The sequence below is a fragment of the Prunus avium genome, chromosome 2 (assembly GCF_965620075.1).
Source record: "Prunus avium chromosome 2, drPruAviu1.hap1.1, whole genome shotgun sequence".
NCBI classification, from domain to species: domain Eukaryota; kingdom Viridiplantae; phylum Streptophyta; class Magnoliopsida; order Rosales; family Rosaceae; genus Prunus; species Prunus avium.
Genome location: NC_142285.1, coordinates 27,976,813 through 27,997,841, shown reverse-complemented (window position 1 = coordinate 27,997,841; position 21,029 = coordinate 27,976,813). Strand labels below are relative to the sequence as shown.

Genomic DNA, 21,029 nt, shown 5'->3' with positions numbered 1-21,029 from the left:
GGTTGACCAAGCAAGTTAATGTAAATATAATATGACAAGGAGACCAAGTCATGACAGACTTTGCAAGCATGTTCAGCTGGCATCCATGCAAATGCAATGATTGAGATCGAAAGTGAAATTTATAGTCAGCCCAAAAGTGAAATTTTTGCAAGTATGAATGTAGGGAAAACAGTAGAGTGAGCCTCCAAATTACCATATTCATCTCTGACCAAAACTTTATTACCATATTTGTGAAGTCGAAGTTGTATAACTTGCGTTATTGTATTGAAACGCGTTTTGAAGCCAATTTTGAATTATTATTGTTTCCTTGTTAAAGTAGGACTACGGTTAAGTGTAGCCTAAACTACTTGTCAGCTTGTAATTAGTAGGTTATTTTGAGTACTAGCCACCTTTGGTTATAGCACTCAAAGAGACGAGTAAGAATTCTATAGTGAGGGCGTTATATATGGTCCTTGGGTGAGGCCCTATTTCTTAATCGTTGGATCAAATTGGTTAGCTTAATCCAGCGGTTAAGAGATAGGACTTCACCTGAAGGCCATAAATAACGCCCTCACTATAGAATGACTTAAGAGATGAGAGAAATTTAAAAGTAAGTGGGACCCACACAAAATTTGAATTGAATTCTTGATTTTGGAGGAATTCAATTCTTAGGCGAGATGTGATATTCTAATTCCTGGAGAACTAATCTATTAGGAATTTATCTTTTTTACCCATTATATCCTCAGGATTTTAAAAATTCCAACTTTGCCATCTACTTTAACCCAACGAGAACATTTTTGTAATTAGCACTACTCCTACCCCAATTCCATATGATTTAGTAAACAACTTCAATAGGGATCTGGAATCTAACTCTCCTCAACCGATACGGTTTTGTAAACAACTTTAATAGGAATCAGAAATCTTATTCTCCTCAATCCAACTCCTCATCAATTTAATTCCTCCAAATCTAATTACGGATTAGTAAACATGCCATTAGAATATATTAGAGTAGGAAATAAGGTGAAAGATTGTTCATTTTGGGAGATGATTGAAAGGGATAAGTTATGGTTTAAAAATATAAAAGAATAAGTTATAATGTGTCGATATCCTACCATTTTATGACGATTAGATTGAGTAAATTTTCTTCATAATTAATCTAAATCCACTTGCTAAAAGTAAAATTAAATAAGATGATTTGAATTTGGGCCTTCCGAATCCAAAATCCCCCTCCCAAATCTATCAATCTATATGGGCCCTAAGAGGTTCGAACCCCCATAACATAGTGTGTGTGTGTGAGAACTGAGAAACCCCCCCTCCCCTTCGTAGTTTAGACTCTCGTTTGTATTGAAAATAGAAAAGGCGACCTTATCCGATACTAAACACAATTTTATAACTTACCGTACAAGTATGTTACATAAAGATGACCTCATCAGATCACCATCAAATTAAGAAACCACGTCGTAACTCTTATCAACAGCTCTCCTTACAAAATACACACAAGAGTATCCTAACCTAGAACCAGACTACACTAATTCTGAAGTCATTAGTCATAAATGTTTTCTTTCCCACTTTCCTTCTCGTCTCCCATCCCGTTCTCTCCGCTCCACTACCTGCCTGGACTTGCTCCCTCTTGAACCATGCCTCTGACCTGATCCAAATCCACCAGGCTGTCCATCAAATGCTGAAACTGAGTCCGGATCTCCAACACTACCTGTGTCACCTGAGTCTTTGCTTCCATCCAGATTTTCTTCATAACCACTGCCACCATCATCCAGACGATCACGAGATTGTAAAATGGTAGGCTGGCCAGAAAATTGCCGAGACCCAGACAGAACCACAGTTGGCATGGTCCCCATGGAAGAACTGGTAGTAGAAGTTTCAAGCTGCAAATTTCCAGAACTTGATCTCGTGCTACCTTCACTACCTGCTCTTCCATTTTCTCTTTCACGATACCTTTCCCGTGGCCGACTGCAAAATGAATATACCAAACTGAGTCTAAACATAAAGTAATTGCAGCATATAATTATAGATGCAGCAAAACAAGTATGCTCAGCAATAATCCATGATTCATATTTAATTTACATTTGTTGTGGCATGCCCCTGCACCCTTATATCCACTAAAAAATAAATATTTTTTAGTCTACACTATCTATCCATGAACAAAACTTCAGAATAATTAAGCAGTTCCCACAAATCACATAAAAGGATCACCTGCTGTACGTAGAGGAAAAGTCGCGTCGTGATGGTCGTACTCCTGCTTCAGCCTGTTCCAATTCACGCTGAAGCTCTCTCTGCCAAAGGAAAAGGTTCAAGATATTAGTATGCAACTCTTCTTCGCTGAAGTATTACATGTAACATTTTTTAACCCAGAAACAAGAAACTGCAGAAAATGCATCCTCTTAAAGGCCCATGACTTACAGATACAGTATTTCCACCTTTTCAGTTCCATTCAGGTTTCCAGAATGACAGTAAATATAATAAACTTGAATGGTATGACTTTGTTCCCCCACCAAGTTAGTAAATTTGTCAAAGAATGATACTTTATCAGAGGACTTGGGATGGCAGAAAACTGGAATGACCAAATACTTTGCCAACAAAAAACAAAAAAGAGAAGGTGAATTCTCTTTTCCTTCCAAGTGATGACTTCAAAATATCTACTTGATTCATTTTCGTGGGTGTCTACACATGTATGATGTATGTATTCATAAATAGATACATCTTACATGTATAGATACGTAGAGATGGGAGAGATGGAGGAATGCTAGCATTAATATAAAATTCTACATGTATAGATCAGTAGGTAGGGAAAAAGAGGAAGGAAGGGGAAAAGCATGATTGCCAATGGATATTGGCATTACAGAAAGCAGTTAGGTCCAAGTCCTCCTGGCCTTCACGGTCAAATTAATATGAGACATGCAACAAGAATACAAGGGTAAGGTGTAGTTTCAAAGTCAATATAATATTTAGTCTCAAAGACTGTGAACCATGGTCTGACAAATTCTTCACCCAAATTTGCCATAATCTGCCAATTACCGGCATTTCCAATGTCAATTATTTGAAACATAGCAGATCCAGATAGCATGGAAAAGGGTTTTCATCGCAGATCAAGACAGTACTGAAAAGGGGTTTTACCTGGGCTTGTCTTTCCTTCTCCATCTCAAGGTTTTGTCGCAGCTCCCTGGTTTTTGCACGCTCAAGTTCTAGCAATCTCTGTCTCTCGATATCCTTTTCAACTTCAGCTGCTCTCTCCCTGGTACGTTAGTCCATATGTTAGTTGTGGACCAACAAATATCAAATCACTACAATATAAAACAAGATGAGCCACTAAGGAAGCAACACCTATCAAGTTCTTGAAGTAGCTCAGCTTCTCGTAAAGCTGCCTCTTCAAAACATTTCTGGCGGGCATGTCTCATAAGAAGTTTTTTCTGCCTGCGGGCGACTATGTCTTCATGGAGTTTGGACTTTTCTCTGATAGCAAAGGAAGATCACAAAAACTGAATTTGAAGTCTACAAAAATACCAAGCTAAAAGAAACTGGAAACCTTCCCAAAAAATAGGCACAAAAGTTGAAGGGTTTAACATGTATAAGATTATTTATTTTGTTTAGCTGATTCATGTAAGATTTGATTATTTTAAAATTGGGTGCTCATCAGCCATCAAAGATTAGGTGCCTTCAAGATAAGGTCCTATGGCAAATTGGACTCAGAACATCTTAACAACCAACGTTTGAGCTAGTGGATCCTTTAGTAAGATAAGAACCTCATTCTTTTCAACATAAAAACGCCTGGGAGAAGTACTACTTGACAGTGCGCCACAATATATTGCAATTCAATATAAGTAAGGATGCAAGCTTAACAATAAAAATTGTAAAATAGCTGATTACTTACTGCTGATATTCTGAAGCTCATCTAGTGTTGTCTAGCAGTTAGTTTTATTACAGGTTAATACCAATTAAAACTAGGGATGGAAAAATTTCACAAGAGGTAAAACTGCAGACATCCTGGAATTAGCAAACTTGTCTGTGTTACCAGCCCATAGCAATTTCAAAGTAAAAAAAACAAAACTTTTAATAAGAACTTGAAAGTAATATTCAGAGGTATTTATAGACGTGAAAGAGGGTGTCACCAGTACATGTGTGGTAAGTGGTAAAAATATTTTTACAAGGAATGAAAATACCATTAATATTTTTATCACTTACAAGGAATGAATGCAATCCTTGATTTGCTTAAGGCGTGCAACATCTTCCACGGGAGCTGAAAAACAAAGTGTTAAGTTTACCATTTCCACAAACAAATTTTAACATGACCATTCTCCAACGGCCAATAGCTGTAATGAGAAATATAAGGAAAGAAAGCTTTACAGCTTAGAGAAAGAATCTGATGTCCATCTTTGGTTGGTGATTCATGTAATGCATGTTCTTTCTGAAGGATGTCCCATTCTAATTCAGCCTCCTCTAGTTCCTATGACATATTCAGTTAATAGAAAGACATGTATAAGTTGGGAATGTAATGAAAAGCAACAATTGTAATTCAGGCTTACCATAACCTCTTGGTCAATTTTGTTTGAGAAAATATCAAAGTACGACTTTGCAGAAGTTAAACTGGAAAGGACCTGTTACAAATCAATAATTATATATTAGCTACTAGGAGATGGAAAGGCAGTATAAGTCAACAACTAATCTAGGAAACCCATGGAAAAAGCAAGGGATATAAAAAAAAAATAAGTAGATGGACGTGAGGTAGATCAATTTCATCTCTTATCCTAATCCCTCCTTTTGTAACATTTATAGGACACAGACGAATAGTTATCCTGTTTTTCTTATTTTGGGAACATAAGAATTCATATCTGTTTCAAGCGTCTACAGCAATATCAAAGTAATAGATAATTGCCCAAAGTTCTAAGATGTTTTTTTTAATCTTTCAATATGTTAAGTAAACATTGGATGGATGCCTGTTCAGATAGCATTTGAGATGTATAGATACCATGTCAGTTATGACTGTTAGTATCAAATTAGGCTTTTTAAAGCTCCAATAATTTTATAAATAAATAAATAAGACCTAAAATTGATTAAAAAGCAAAACATTCATAGCAGAAATTTGAGAAACAATCTGTTAAACAACACATGCTACAAGATCAAATATGCCACCAACACATATAAATATTGTATTGACGTCAGAATGCAACCCTTTTTATAACAGAAGCAATGACCTCTAGCAAGCAATCCTAGCTTCATTCAGAATATAAATAAATAGTATAACTTTTTGGTTACAATGTATAATGTGAGTCCAAGTTAATTTATCTGAATTTGTGCACCATGCAGTTCAATAACAACTTTATGACCATCTAAGAAGAAATTTACCCCAGAGGATTGTAAATGTGTGGTGTTCATCTTGGTATAAAATTATGCATGATTGAACTTACTTCCTCTACCTTAAATTTTTTGGATGGCGTGATCAAGCAAAGATTTTTCCATGCAAACAAAATTACAATAACATCAATAAAATCACTCTCTGCAATCAAATTAAATTTACCACATCATCTCTAAAATGTTCCTCACCTGAAGAACGGACTCACGAGTACTTTCAAAATCTGGGTCAGATTGTTTTGAAGAGCTTGAAGTTAGCACTTCTCTCAGGACCTTACATGTAAAATGTGGTTCAATTAATAAGTAATATAATTTTAAATTGCTGATTAAAACAATTAAAAAGGAAAAAAAACCAGTTCCAACGAAAAAGTTTGGCATATACTCCAATATCTTTGACATATTATGCTATGACAACAATAAACAATAATTTTCCCGTTACCTACCTCTTTAGCTTCATCCCCTTCACTTTTCAATCTACACAAGACTTGGCAAGCCCTTTTCTCGACATCCCCAGACCTTCCATCTAGAAAAGGGACAATGGGAAAAATTAAAAATTAAAATAAATAAAAAAGGAAAGACAAAACATTCACTCCCAACATCTCCAGAATAATTCAATAAAATTAGAGAAATATAACAAGTGGATACCAGGCTTTGACGATGCCAGAGTCTCAATATTCTTCCAAACATTCTGAGGAATCAGAGAGATATCTTCATCCGGGCTGTATAGACAAGCACCAGCAATCAGTGCTAATGAAAGCCTCAGCAATTGGCCCTCACAATTTCGACGGGCAAGCTCTCCCAAGCCAAGAGCACTATCAGCTGCGGCAAGAAAAGACTGCAGCAGACGTCGCTCAGCAAATGGGATACAATCTACAAGAAGTGTCATTGCCCGAGTCCTCACAAGTAATGATGCATCAGATGAAGCAAGGACAACCACCAGATTCCATGTACTTGAAACCAAATGAGAAATAATCGACTCGGGAACAGATGTAACAAATCCAGGTGAAACTAAATTTTTGTAGAACATGGAAGATTGAAGGGCAGTTCCTCCACTCAAATCTTGGCCAACAAGTTTTCCTAAGAGCTTAAGGGCTATAGATCGTTGCTCAGGTTCAGGATGACCCAGCATTGTACAGAACAAATTAGCAAGAGGAACCTCACATTCCTTGAGGGAATGGACACCTTTGGTAAGTAAAATCAATAGCCATTTATCACTCTGCAGGCGCCAAGCAATTTTCGGTGCATTGCAAGAACTACTTTTTATTGCAGAACAGATGGAGCCAATCACACTATTAAAGCCAAACTTATGGGGCACAGCAAGTACACAATCAAGCACAACAGAAGCAACTTCCCAGCATCTGTTTTCTTGAAGGGTCAGAATGGTCTCAGAAATCACTTCTAAACCAGTCCTCCAATGATCAGGGAACTGATCAATTGACGTAGATGGGAAAGAAATTTCGGCGTCATTTTCTTGAGCGTCATTAACTCTTTGTGCAATTGATGCCAAGAATCTTGAGTACATAAAACACTCTGTTGATGTAATAGTCATCTTCTTAGATAGTTGATGATGAAGATTCCAACATAGCTCAGTCGTCGAGTAAAGCTTACCAATAAGAACCTCCAAGTGTTTTGAGAATTCTTCTATTTCCTCAGGAAATAAATGATAAACCTTTTTATTCACAATATCAGCACCAACATTGTCACCTTCTAACTTCTCGGAGGCCTTATCTTGACTTGAACTGCGGTAGACATCACTGAGGAACCATGAATGTGACCCCAGTCCACTTTCATGTTGTCCCTCAGTGGGCAGCTCCAGTGGGATGGCACCAAAGAACTGCAAAGTCTGAACTAACAGAAGTTTGCAACTCTCCATAACACTCTGGAATGCACAAAGGTAATTGTGGAAAGAAGAAGTTGGCTCAAACGCAGTAAAATCGGCCCAAAAAATTAAGGACTGCAGCATTTCCCTCCTCCTCTGAGCAGATAAATCAGGAAAGACAGACGCCAAAATGAAAATTGTCAATCCTCTGTTGTATACTTTTTCAGTAGAATTATCTTGGTTAGCACCCTGTCTGATGTTAGTGAAAAGCTCATCAAAGCATAATGACTCAAAATTAACACATGAATCATCTACCAATGACCTTTCCTCATCAGACACCTTATATAAAGAATATGAAATGATTGGTTTCAACAAAGACAATACAGAATCAAGAAATGACACATCGCAGTAAGATGCCCTACAAAGACATGCCAGCACTTGCACCACTCTAGGTATCTCGGGCACCATTGCTTCCATGTGCTCGGTTACAATGGCTTCAAGTGTATAGAGGATGATTGCTTTGGCATTCTTTGAAACATAGCCTTTCAAATGGTCAGAACTATTTCGAGCAGAAAGCTGCTCTGTATGTAGAAATGGCCATGAACACAAATCAGAGAACCAACACAAAATATCGGGCACCATACTGGAAGGAAGAGACTTCAACTGCAACCCAACAGCCTCCAAAATGGTTTCTCCAAAAGCTTCAAATTGCTTTTTCATATTAGGAAAGAACTTAAAGAGATCAGGGTAAATGACACGAAAAGATTGGTCCTGATGCTGCTGATCAGCAACTTCAAATCCTTTAATGGGTGCAGAAACAATTTCGCCCCTTGATTCTTCATATTTTCGACTGACAACATTATCTACAACAGAAAGTTCATCTGCAAATGTAGACAATAGAGATGTCAGCTGTGGTAGATCAGAAGCAAGTAAAAGCTGGTCCTTCATGTACTGTCTTGCATTACGAGATACTGCCATCCAACCAAGAAATCGAACAAGAGGTGATGTGCATCTAGAAAAAGTTGAAATCCTCTGCATCCAGGCTGAAGGTGGAATCAGATTTCCATAACGGAAACCATTTTTATTGATTGCAAAGCCTGTTTCCTCATCGCCACCGCTTGAAGAAATTACCAATCTTTGAAGCAGTATCCACCGTCGTTGTATCCCATGAATTGTTTCCGGCTCCAACTGCAGATTGTTTTCTTTGAACTGATAATACAGGGATGTTAGCATCCCATTTAAGTACTCAGCGGATCCTAATGCAATGTCAATCACATGTTCTGGAGCACAGTATAGCTTAGTCGCAGAATTCAACAAGAATATCATACACTGCATAAGAATTTCATGCATCGAGTGCTGCTCCCTTCGCAATCGTTGAATCAGAAAGCAGCACAACAAAGCTTGATTTTGTCGAACCAAGGTGATGGCATCCGCAGATTGTACATCAAGCGGAGACAACCTAATGACTTGTTCATCAAATCCTACGGTGTAGTACGGACTAAGTCCTCCATCTGAAACCTTTTCTCGATACTCTCTGTCTAACTCTGCAGCCTCGAGCAGAATTTGAAGAACAATTTTGTCTCTTTTCCTTTCAAGAAGAGATATTGTTTCTAGGTCATTCTTAGACTTTCCAGAGACCATTCGCATCCCATTTTCATGATTTTGTGGATTCCTAATCCCACTGACGTTTATCTCCTTCATTAACTTTGGATTTCCTCTAAAAGACATCATAAAAAATGGATTGACATAGCACTCTGCAGCCAAGAGCAAAGCATCTATAGCAGCATCATGACTCTCAATGGTAATCTCATTCTGTGAATGCAAATCTAAGGCCAATCGCCGAAATTCAGAAGCCCTGAGCTCGCAGTCGTGATAGGTTATAAGTTGGAAATAATCTGCTTGCAAGTTGAAATATTCCGCAGAGAAACCAGCATCTAGTTTTAAGTCAATTTGAAACCTGTGTGGAAAATGTTTCCCGACCAGATGTTTTGGTTCAGAGCCAGAATCCCCATGGTTAGAGACAGAACTGTTCTCGTTGGGACAACTGGATACACTTGTCAATACAATGTTATGCAGTTCTGGAGGTGCAAAAAGAAGACTGGCGTCTTCTGAAATGTCAATTTTTACGGCTGTATCAGAAACATCTATCTTCCCGTCAAATTCATCCTGGCTATTTGATTTTGAAGCTACCCCATGGTGAGAAGCTGAAGAATGAGATAAACCAGATAAAGATTCAGGTTCCAGTGCTCTAGGGACAGGAGATGTTCGAAGGTCAATTTCAGGAGGTAGCTGCATGTGAGGTTCCAATATTGAGAGTAGCACACTGCATCAAGAATTGTATATCCATCAACAATCCAAAATAGCCAACAAAAATTGTCATAGGCGAAAACACAAAATGTTAATTTGAAATATAAAAATCAATAAACAAAGTGGTATGCGGGAAACAACAGGATAACATTCACTTGTGCATTGTGAACTGTGAACTGTGGTAACAGTAAATAGAAGATTATTCATGCATTGTGAACTGTGGTAACAATAAATAAAAGATTATTCATCTTTTCTTCAGAGCCATATGGAATTTCATATACATTTGAGCAACATGAATTTGAATAAAGTAAGATTTGAGCAGGCAAAGCCAACAAGTCAAAATGGCATTTATAATCAATTTTTTATACAAAAATCCCCCACTCCCTTTTAAAACTAGTTATTATAAATTTTCCTTAAGACAGGCATGTATTACCTAGGAGCAACTGATCCACGCCTCCATTCAGATTCCAGTGAAGGAAGAACTGCTGGTTTCTGCACTGCCGTGCGAATTACATTGAGGGCAATAACACAATTCTCTTCCTGCTTTTCTGGATGTGCAGAAGACAGATCTCCAAAGGCTATTATTCCCTTCAATCTTCCTACAGCAGGATCAAGGAAAGGCTCTAGCATCTCCACAAGAAAGAGTAACCTATGCTTAACTTCCTGAAAACAGAAAAAAGTACACCAAAAAGAAGTTATCTTTTTTTAAATTTATAAAAAAAAACATAGCCATTATAGAAAGATTCTTTTAACTCAATAAGTAAAAGTAAGCTTATGTAGCGGTCCAAAAGGGATAATTGACAATGACATTACAAAAAGCTAACACTCTAACTATCCAAACAGAAACATTTGAGCTCTCTGCCTATCCAAGACACTAACATATAAACCAAAACAATGAAGCAGATAAACTTTTAAATTACCAATCATGATGACAAGAAAACCAAACAGAATCAATACCTTATACTTTCCTAGCATATCATCCATGTGACCAGAGAGAGCCAGAACAACGTATTTTAAGGCAGCACGAGCACGAAGCAGGGAGTGGCGAGCACCCTAAAACAAGAGCAATGACAGAGTTTTTACATAATGAAAACAAAGCTAGCTGTCAGAAAATGCATAACATTCAAAGTTCATGTAAACCTAGTACTCTATCCTGGATAAAGTTTTATATTTATTCGAACCCAAAAATATCTCATGTGCAAAAACAAGAAACTTTAACAGCTGACCCAGTTGTCACTTCATCAAAGTTTGATCGTATGCATATATGACTCAACCTATCTTCCTTACCTTTGACAATCTGAGATGATACATAAGAGCATTATAACATTAATATTTCTTGTTCATATAATTGAAAAGCAAACCTGAATTACACCCAAAAGATCCTCTAGAAGCTCTACAGCCAGATCAACCTGTATTCAAACCAAAAAGAAGAAGTTCGAATAGAAGTGTAAACACACAGGAGAACTAAACCACACTATGAGAAAGTTACAGCAAAAGAAATCTGCCTCAGACAAACCTTCGCAATCACTTGACTTAGCCAAGGTGCTAGCACGCCACAACAGAGATCAATCAAAACACATGCAGCCTTAGCCTGCAAGACAAAACAGGTAAACACAGTTTGTTCCCAAGTGACAATAATATAATTCTTGAAAAATAAAGCTTTGAGCAATAGGGTATGGGTTTGTGCTTATTAGAAGTTATATTTATGGAATATATACTGCTATGAGTAAAAGTATCCACAAAATATCAAAAATTCTCACAAGTAAATTTAACTTATTTCCATTATACACCTTGAAACAACCAATGTCATCCTTTTCTACATCAACAGAATATTATTTTTCATCCAATTGGTCATATCTTAAATGCAAAGAATGTTTCTCTCATTCTCACATATAAAAAATTTAAAAAAAGAGTATTAGAAATAGAGATGAATAGGCAAGGATAGAATTCTAAGCAGGCTAATAATAATGAGCAAAGTCACTAACATGTGATGGTGAATATGATGATAAATAGCCAGCACAAGCATGAAGAAGTGGACGGTATAATGATGAACATGATGTTGCTACAATCTGCAGTAATAACACCATGATCAGAATAATATGATCTACTGGTCAAAATACAATATCAAATTTACCAAGCCAAAATGAATAATTTTCATTAACATTAAGCACAACCTGGGGGAGGGCTTGTTGAACAATTGGTTGTTTCCATTGAGAGAAACTATCATCAACAATGTCAGACGGACGGCTAACAGAGGGACGAAGTGCTATAAAACCCAAAGAAGAACATGTGAAACAAATTGATCAACCAGAAATCACCCCAGAATTCTCAGTAAAATTCAGAAATCAGATCAACGAAATCCAAATTTCTAATTTAATGTAAAAAAAAGTTTTAGAAAACCATTATGTGTAATACTGAAAAACTTAAAATTTGAAAGCAAACAAAGGAAAAAAGAGTCCCCAGAAGAAGTGGAAACAAACTAGACCAAGTCAATTGGTCAACGAACCTAAAAGCTTAAACATAAAAAACAAAAGTAGAAAATAATTACCACTTCAGACCAAGAAGAAAACATTAAAAAAAAAACACATATATATGTCTGTATTATTGTCTGATTAAGTATAAAACTACTTTTTGCAAAGCAACATTTCAGAAGGCACACATTAGGGTTTAACCAGAAAGACAGAATTCTGGTTTCCAAAACTTCTAAGAATGATTGTGGAACTTCAAATTATTAGGACATCTATATGACACGACAATTACTAGGAAGAGTGATTAGGTGGGACAATCAACCTGGCAGTAATGCTTGAACTAGCGGTAATGCAGACCAGAAGTCAGAAGTTCTATCTGCTAATTTGCTGCAGAGCTGAGGCTGAGAAACATCACAGGTTAAATTGTAAGTGGATAGATCAGAATAGCAGCGAACAAAAAACAGACATCAGAATAGCAGAGGATGCTTATTGAGTTTAATATCACTATTGCTGTAATCAACCTGTGACGCACAAGCATAAAGAACATGTAAAATCCCTTCCTCCACTGCTCCTATATCCAAGATGTTAAGATAGCTTGAGTCCCAGTGATCACCAGGCAACTGGAACTCTTCTCCAAACAAGTTTGAGTAATCAACTAAAGGAGCCGGATTAGTTATTTCTGATTTTACTGCTTCATCTCCATATGTCACTTCACCAGGAGGTGTTGATCCTTCATGTGCCACAGGCTCTATAAGCTTATGCAGAACTCTAGCAGCCTGAGATCAAATGCATAAAAGTGTCCAATCATGTAGTAAAATTAAAACCTTGCCAAACGACCATCAAAAGGAAAAAGTGAGGAGACCCATTAATTACCATTCTGCAAACAATTCCTAAATCAGAATCTTTATATGCCTTTCTCAACAGCACAAAAATTGCATCTGCACGGAATACTATAGAACTGGATGTTGACAGGACGAAAGGTGAAGTGCCGCGTGATCTTCGTGGCTGCATACAATAAAAGGAGCAAGCTATAAATCATCTAAGACCATAAATAATGAAAAGTTCATTTAATATCAATCCTCTATACAGGCCACCGTTCTACAGTCCAGAGAGGGGAACATTGGAATAAAGTCATGCATGTGAAGTCAAAGACAAAAAGAAAAGAAGACAATGATGAAGAAAAAAAAGAGCAAAATGAGACCTCAAAGTTAGAAGACACAGTTAAGGCTGATGACAGCTGACTATGTTTAGAAACTTCAGAGTCTGAGATATTGCCTGAAGACTTTGCAGCTGTCCTGCAGTATCAATACAAGACAACATTATAGTAAGTACATTGGCATAGCTAAGTGACCTAAATGTGTAATAGAGTGCAAAAAGATGAGAGATCTACATGAGCGATGATGACTGAAATGCCAAAAATTATAGAACAAAGTCAAATTTACGGCTAACAGCAAACTTAACAAAATGTTTCAAATGTGTCATTCCCAAAAATGATCGTTGTCCATATAGACATCTGATGTGCAAAATGTTTTATGCAGCTTTTAGATGACTTAATTAGTAAGGACTTCGATTGTTGAACCATTGGAAATCAATTATTTGATGGGAACACGCTTTACTAAACATTGGAACAGGAAAAAGGAGAAAAGTGCTTCGTTATTGCACCTTAACACTGGCCTGTAATTCTTGGGCTTGAAAGAAATACATGAATTTCCAATGATTTTAGCTCATTTTTAGGGTTAAGTTAAATATAGGATAAGGTTTATGACCTCTACATGAACTAACGGACCAAGCAGAAGGCAGCCCCCAATCTCATAAAGCTAGATTGGCATTTAACCTGCCAAAGACCCCCATTTGGGTAATGCTAGAGTAGCATTTAGCCTGCCGAACTAATATATGTACAACATATTCGAAAAATGCCAATATGCGCTTTTTCAGGAAACTCTTTCAAATCAGTGTCAGACCTTCAAAGCCAAGACTTCGCATAATTAACAAACTCCAATCCTTCAATTCACTTTATCAACCAAAACTAACCAAACAAAAGCGCTTGAACTACTAGTACTAGACCTTATTTTAGTACAATAACAGCACCCAACAAAATTTCTTTGATTACCAGTCAAACCTCCAAACAACAAGCTTCTAATTACATCAACTGATATCCTTACCCTAAAGGGTCTAAACTTCCTACACTTCTTTCCCATATAATCCCTGCATATTTGACCCCCAAAAACAAAAATATCCCTGCACATCTGCCTAAAATAACCTTTGCACAGATTGCCACTTAAAACCCTACTCCCTACAACCAACCCTCAAATGTGTTATCAATTATTTTTCCCTTAAGAACCTTTTAACACCCTCTGTCACCTCGATTTTGCATCAAGGTAGATGTATATATTCCATAAAACATGATAAAGGAGCAGTAACAGATAATACAAACAGGAAAGATAGAAACAGGATTATAAGGTTTGAAACTGAAAAAAAATTGTTCTTCAAATCAATTCTCATTCCAAAAGTCAAATACGCAGCTCTTATAAGCTCAAAATAGAATAAAACCAAGGTACTCCGGAATATTTCTATAGTTATCATTAAATTACAAAAAGAGAATACTCTAGATAGCAAGCATATAAGAAATTCTTTACCATAGAATACTCTAAATAATCACTTTGTGCTCACAAAAATTAAGCAATTGAGTTGCAAAGGCATGAAGATAAAGTATATACATCATCTGTAACAACATGCAAGCAAAGATCATTGCAAGCTGGATTTGGGAGATAGCATGCATGAAAGATATTAAGCAGGTACATACCTTTCATTCCCAAGATTAAGTATGGGATAAAAAGGACCGGCAAGCATAGCAAGAAAACGTAAATTAGGTTCAGCAGCATCCAAGAAGTTGTTAAGGTCTGCCTGCACCGTTTGCAAGAAAAGGGTGCAAAGAAAATGCCATCAGTGTAATAGAAAATAGAAGAAAATCAGATAAGGGTAAGAGACAAAGAAAAATAAGGGACTAAAGCAGAAATAAAAGAAATTATATACAAATCTGAGACAAATGAATGTACCTCAAGTTGGGGAAGGAACACAAGCAACCGACTTGTCATGTCTTTAAGCAACTACAAACTAGTAGGCATCAGAAGGCAGAGAGATATAAAAATACAAAAACAGGGTACACAGTAAACATTATAGATAGCACAATTGGATCCACCTGAAGATGCATATCATGGGCATCTTGTTTGTGAGATATAATGGATGGCAACAAGTGGTTAACAACTGGTTGAAACTCTGGTTCCAGGCCAGTCACTGAAACCCCGATAAGCTGAAACGTTAGAAATATAAGAAATCTTAGTGCCAATAAATCTGAGACCAGATGTGATTCATTAATCACATGATGGGATCGTTATTAGGCAGGACATAATCGAAGAGAAATAATATATTTATATATCTATATACATGTATATATATTCAAAACTGCAGAAAAGTTAGGAGTTTCAAACGATTGGGAATGGACTTGTTATTTCATTGGAGAGGTAGCTATAACAAAAGGACAAATGGTGCGGCATGGGGGGCAAAAATTCAGAGCTTGATAAATGAAATTTATCGCAAGCAAGCACATATGGATTTATTCATATTTCATACGCTAAGGCAGATCAAATCAATAATGTTGCAGATATAATTCCCATATCATACCTGTATGAAGAAAATAGCTATGGGATTTCCCCTCAAACAAGATATTCGCACATAGCGACAGGGAGTATAGTTCATGGGATAGATCATGTCGCGTCGCGGTGCTTCACAACGTGGGCGAACTTTTACAAATGTCTCTGGCTGTTCAAAAATGAAATGAAGTAAAAACCCCAGAGCAAACAACTTGGTAGAAAATTCATCTAAAACATGCAGAACTGAAGCTTGAAGCTATATCAGCAGTTCACATTACCCTTAAATCATATACAATCAATTATGTTAAGATACCACAGATGCTAAAGTGGATTCAAAGCAAACAACTTTCATGAGTCTAGTTAGACAAAGAAATGAAATTTCCCATACTCAAAACAAAAACAAACAAACAAAAAAGCAGTTGACTAACCTTGTAGCGTAAGCCAACTGAAATTTCCCATTCGAGCACAGACTTATTGTAAATTCGTATGTGCGATAACAAGCAAGGTTCCTACCAAACCCAGAAGACAAAATTTAAACTAAATCAAAATTAAGTGAATCATAAAATAGGTAGGATTAGGGTTAGGGTTAGAGCAGAAAGGGAGGGAGGGAGAGGAGGTACGTTGAGCTCGAGAAGAATCCACTCCTTGGTGTTGGTAGCGGTGGACCAGTGGGAGCGGAGGTCGGCGTCGAGCACGTGACCCGCCTTCTGGGACGGCGACTCACGTGACATTGCCTTCACTTTGTATTCCAGAGGTTTCACCCTCGCCTCAAACTCTATATCCATCTTCCCTCTTTCTCTTTCACTGTGTTTCTAGTTTTGAAGAACTGACGAGGGGCTACTGAGTCTCAAGGAGCTATAGAGAAGAAGAGTGTTTTCTTTGTTCTAAAATCGTGGTTGTGAAGCTCCTGCGGCTGGTCGTCGTCGTCCGCGTCCTCGTCCTCGTGGAGGAGAAATGAGTTGGTGTTACTATTTTTCTGTCTTGTTTTCTTTTCTTTTAATAATTTTGTATTAGGAGGAGAAGGGGCTTCTTCAATTCAGATTTCAATGATTCTGAAGGAAAGTTCAGCTGTATTCAGCTGAGTTGGATTCTAAACCCTCCAATCAGAAAATTTAAGTAATCTAAAACATTGGCTTAATAGATACAGTGCACTCTGAAACATTTGTCAATTCTTACTTTATCCCCTTAAAGTTTAGGTGACCCACTTTGGCCCCTCGATCAAGGTTTGATGTTCCACATTGCCCCTACCGTTAACTTCATCCAAAAGTCCGTTAAGTTTGATGACGTAGCAGGGGTGTTTTAGTAATTTTGTGCACCTAGGTGTTTTAATTGCTTAAAAAAATTTAAAATACAAACATAAAATTGAAAATAAAATAGATTTTAGAAAGAAAAAAAAAACCCTACCAACTTGCAACCCACCCCCTCCCTGCGTAGAACCCAGAAACCCATTGCCCCTGTTGAGGCCCAAAAAATCAAGGGTTGGGCCCAAATAAATCCCTGGCCCAATGTGACACGTTATTAAGAAGAAACCCGATGCAGAGCATGCGAAATTCTTCATGCACGCTTGCACGAGCCACAAACACGTGCCATGCCAAATAAATATGCAATTTATCACGCTAGGAATTAAAATGAGCCTATAAAAGGCATTGGCTCTACAAGCTCATGCTAATTATTTTGTCAAGCATTATGTCTCCTTTCAAAGACGACAAAATTCAAGCACGCCAAGCGACATGCCATGCCAAGCAGGAAATCATTATTTCACACATAGCCACGCTACAAGCTTAAGTGGGCCCAAGCCACGCAAATGTTCGGGGCTTGCTTGAGTGGGTTGTGGTATGGATGGTAACGAGCTTTCATGGGGCCCATTGATGAGCCAAGAAATGGAAGTTTTGGGCTGCTTGGGAGCTCCAAAACTCAAGCCTATTTCTTGAGCCCAAACACATGGGTTAGCATGAGAGAGGAGAGAATATGACCCAATGCCTTAGGAGAACATCCCATAGGCTGCTGTAGCATTTAGGAAAATCCATGACAGTTAGAATGCCCAAAAGCGGATAAGCCACTTCCAGCAGCTGGACGAAAGCGTGCGGGCCGCTGGAAAGGAGAACACCGATAACCCCAACACTGTACATACAAACCCAGCCCAGTACCTTATAAAATATCTAGCATTGTCATAAGTCTCAGAACCAAGTCAAATAGCAAGCCACTGCAAAAACCAACAGAGATTCATAGGAATACCCATTGGACAAAGAACTTCCTCCATCTCTCTTTTCCTCTGCAAGCTCCATCTTGAAAACCCACAAGGAAAGCAGGTGGCGCCTCACCCTTATGGGGGAGGTCCAGCTGCGTCAAAACCTTGGAACCACAAAGGGCTCCTTACCCATGCGCCTTGGACAGGAAAATTGCATCAAATAGGATCAAGTGGGAAGAAGCAACGAAAAAGGGAGGAGGAGGTTAGATAAAATTAGGGTTCTTTGTGGCTATAAAAGAGGGCCTTAGCTACCCAGAAAACCAACCCACAACCTTCAGAGAGCAAGCTTCCTCTCTCACCTGCAAACCCAGTTTCAGAGCTTGACCAAGCTTTGTCAAGCAACCTGAAATTTACTCAAGCCACCCAATCCTCTTCCTCCGTGGTCTTCTTCTTTTCCTGAGATAAAAAACCTTCCTAATCTTCCTCTGCCCCAGTCTTAATTTCTATCCTCTGTAAGAAACTCATGCTTTTCTCTCTCTCAAATTGCTAAACTTGTGAAAGCTTAGCTCCCATGCCACAAGCTCCTCATGCCAAGCCATTCCATTGCTAATTTTTCACGCTTATTTGGTTCATTGGTGAAGGGGACCAAGGTGTTTTCAAAGGGTTTTCACAAACCCTTTCAAAACTCTCTTGGAGCCTGGTCTTCGAACTCAGAAACGGGGGCAACCTTCTCCACTCGTCCTTTACAGCGGCCCAAGCCTCATTCGTCTGGCTGCTGGAAGAAAAAGACCCCAACACCCCCCTCCCCCGGCAACCCACTCTCCCTGGGTAGAACCCAAAAACCCACCGCCCCCACCCCCACTGCTTTCTTACACCTTCCTCAATTTCTTCTCTGCTCCCCCCTTTCTCCATCGAGACCCATCGCCCCCTCCCTCTGGTTTTTTCTACCCCACTCCTACTGAACCCCAACCCTCATACCCATTCCCCTTCTCCCCAACCCGTGCCCCTCTAGCCCATTTTCCCCATCGCAACCCACCCTGCACAGAGAGAGAGAGAGAGAGAGAGAGAGAGAGAGAGAGAGAGATTATGATAAATTATTGCCTTAGTTGCTCTTAGTTTCATTTCCTTGAAACCCACTTATTTGAATTGTGGAAATTTTAATTTTACACTGGTTATGAGTTCCAATCTACTCTACTTCTTCAATAGTTTTGATTGATAAGCACGCATTGCTTTGGAACAAGTTTCTGTGGTGTTTTGCTATTTTGAGTTGAATGCTAATGATGAATTGCATGTTTTGTATCACTGGAAATATCTAAGCTTGGGAGAGAGAGAGAGAGAGAGAGAGAGAGAGAGAATTCAATTTTTTAAAGTTTTAAATTTTATGTTCATATTTTAATTTTTTAAAGTCATTAATTTTTTATTAATTATTTTATCCATGCTAGAGGTGGGCTCCACTTTGCCACATTACCCACTCAAATTTGTGAATAAAAAACCTAAGTGCACAAAATTACTAAAACACCATTGCAACGTCATCAAACTTAACAGACTTTAAGTGGGTCACTTTAACTTTAAGAAGGTAAAGTGAGAATTGACCAATGTTTCAGGGTGCACTGTAGCTATTAAGCTTAAAACATTTAGTGGGCGTATTGAATTAGCATTCTATAATATTTTAAAAGTTTATTTACTGTAATGCCCCCTAAAACTTTGGTCAAATCTCATTTTACCCCTTGAAAGTCAAAGTGACCTGATGTACCCTCTTGATCAAGGTTTCCTATTTCGTTTTACCCTATACCGTTAACTTCATCCAAAAGTCTATTAAAATTGCTGACGTGACATGGATATTTTTATAATTTCGTACACATGGCTTATTATCCAGTAATCTTAGTGATGTGGCAAGGTGGAACCTATACTCTAACATGGACCAAAAATTAATAAAAATTTATTTACTTTTAAATCATTTAAAACATTAAAAATATCAATTATATAACATAATAAATAAAGTAAAATAAATTTGAAAATAAAGAAAACCCTACCCCAGCCACCCCAATCCTCCCACCCACGCAAAGGGAAAACCAAGTAAAAAAATTTCCAAGAGGAATGAAGGAATGAAAGGTGCAAAAATAATTGAGGGAGGGGAGAGGGGATCATTGAGTTGGGTTGGAGGGATGGTGGTGGTGGTCCTCTGTGTCTCTATTCCTCTCTTTGCCTCGCCAAAATTTATCAAGAAACTCAACTCCCCAAAATTTCGATCTTAGTCCCCGGTAACACCACCATCTACGTCTCTCTTTGTTGTTGTTGTTTTGATTATGTCCAGAGATAGAGGGGTAGGGCATGAATGGGTTTGCCAGGGGAGGAGGGTAGGTGTGTCGATGGAGTAATTTTTGAGTGTTCCCGGTACACCACGTGGTTGGTGTATCATCCAATAGACGGAAGACATATGGAATATGTCCAATGCAGTCCGCCACATGTCATAAGAAGAAATGCAGTAAGTTGGATAATAATTCCACATGTTATATGTTTATTGGATGGTACACCAGACACGTGGTGTACCTGGAACATTTAAAAATTTCTCGTGTCGATGACAGTGGTTGTGGGAAGTTTGTGCGATTGGAGCTGTTCATTGTAGGTGGCGGCAAGATCCAGTTGGGCGGGGGCATGAGGCAGAGATTTGGGAGGGTGGTTTGGTGGAGGATGATGATGGCTAAGGTGTTGGGAGCTGCACTGGGTTTGTTGACAAAGAGACAAGAGCATAAAGGCATTGGTGTTGTTGGGGAATAAAGTTGGGGTTTGCTGGGTTTTCCTTTTTAATTAATTAATTTATAAATTTTATGTTGTATAATTGATTTTTAAATTATTTAAAGGTAATTGAAATTTTTTTTTGTCTATGATGGTGGTGGGCTCTATTTTGCCACATCATCTAAATTAGTGAGTAAATAATCCACGTGTACAGAATTATTGAAATACACCTGCCATGTCAGCAATTTTAACTGACTTATGGATGGAGTTAACGATAGAAGGTAAAATGAAACAAGAAACCTTGGTCAATGGGGTAAAGTGGGTCACTTTGACTTTCACGAGATAAAGTGAGATTTGACCACAGTTTCAGGGGGCACTATAGTAAATAAGCCTATTTTAAAATACTTTAAAATTTTGGGTGTATTCAATTTAGGGAATATTAAAAACAAAAAAAGTGAGGTTTTACAATTTTTTTTGTCTCCTCCTTTTTGTCGCTCTCTCTCTCTCTCTCTCTCTCT

General features: G+C 38.0%; 1 protein-coding gene across 4 annotated transcripts; it reads right to left on the bottom strand.

The window, feature by feature from the left end:
- Positions 1–1,344: 1,344 nt before the first annotated feature.
- On the bottom strand, positions 1,345–16,648 carry LOC110770086 (uncharacterized). Of its 4 annotated transcripts, XM_021974200.2 has the most exons (26): positions 16,208–16,648; positions 16,016–16,096; positions 15,619–15,756; positions 15,137–15,247; positions 14,994–15,044; positions 14,741–14,841; positions 13,139–13,232; positions 12,811–12,942; positions 12,459–12,713; positions 12,260–12,338; positions 11,644–11,735; positions 11,455–11,538; positions 10,986–11,060; positions 10,831–10,878; positions 10,427–10,522; positions 9,903–10,132; positions 5,989–9,485; positions 5,787–5,866; positions 5,536–5,616; positions 4,518–4,589; positions 4,339–4,438; positions 4,177–4,231; positions 3,319–3,447; positions 3,112–3,229; positions 2,191–2,270; positions 1,345–1,947 (listed from the first exon to the last, which is right to left on the bottom strand). In XM_021974200.2, the coding sequence occupies exons 1-26, from the start codon at positions 16,370–16,372 to the stop codon at positions 1,527–1,529; spliced, it is 6,465 nt and encodes a 2,154-aa protein (XP_021829892.2). In that variant the 5' UTR covers positions 16,373–16,648; the 3' UTR covers positions 1,345–1,526. The 4 variants fall into 4 exon arrangements, with proteins under 4 accessions (XP_021829892.2, XP_021830018.2, XP_021829953.2 ...); XM_021974326.2 differs by lacking the exons at positions 15,619–15,756; positions 16,016–16,096; positions 16,208–16,648 and having other exon boundaries at positions 14,994–15,051; XM_021974261.2 differs by lacking the exons at positions 15,619–15,756; positions 16,016–16,096; positions 16,208–16,648 and having other exon boundaries at positions 14,994–15,034.
- Between the last annotated feature and the right edge of the window lie 4,381 nt (positions 16,649–21,029).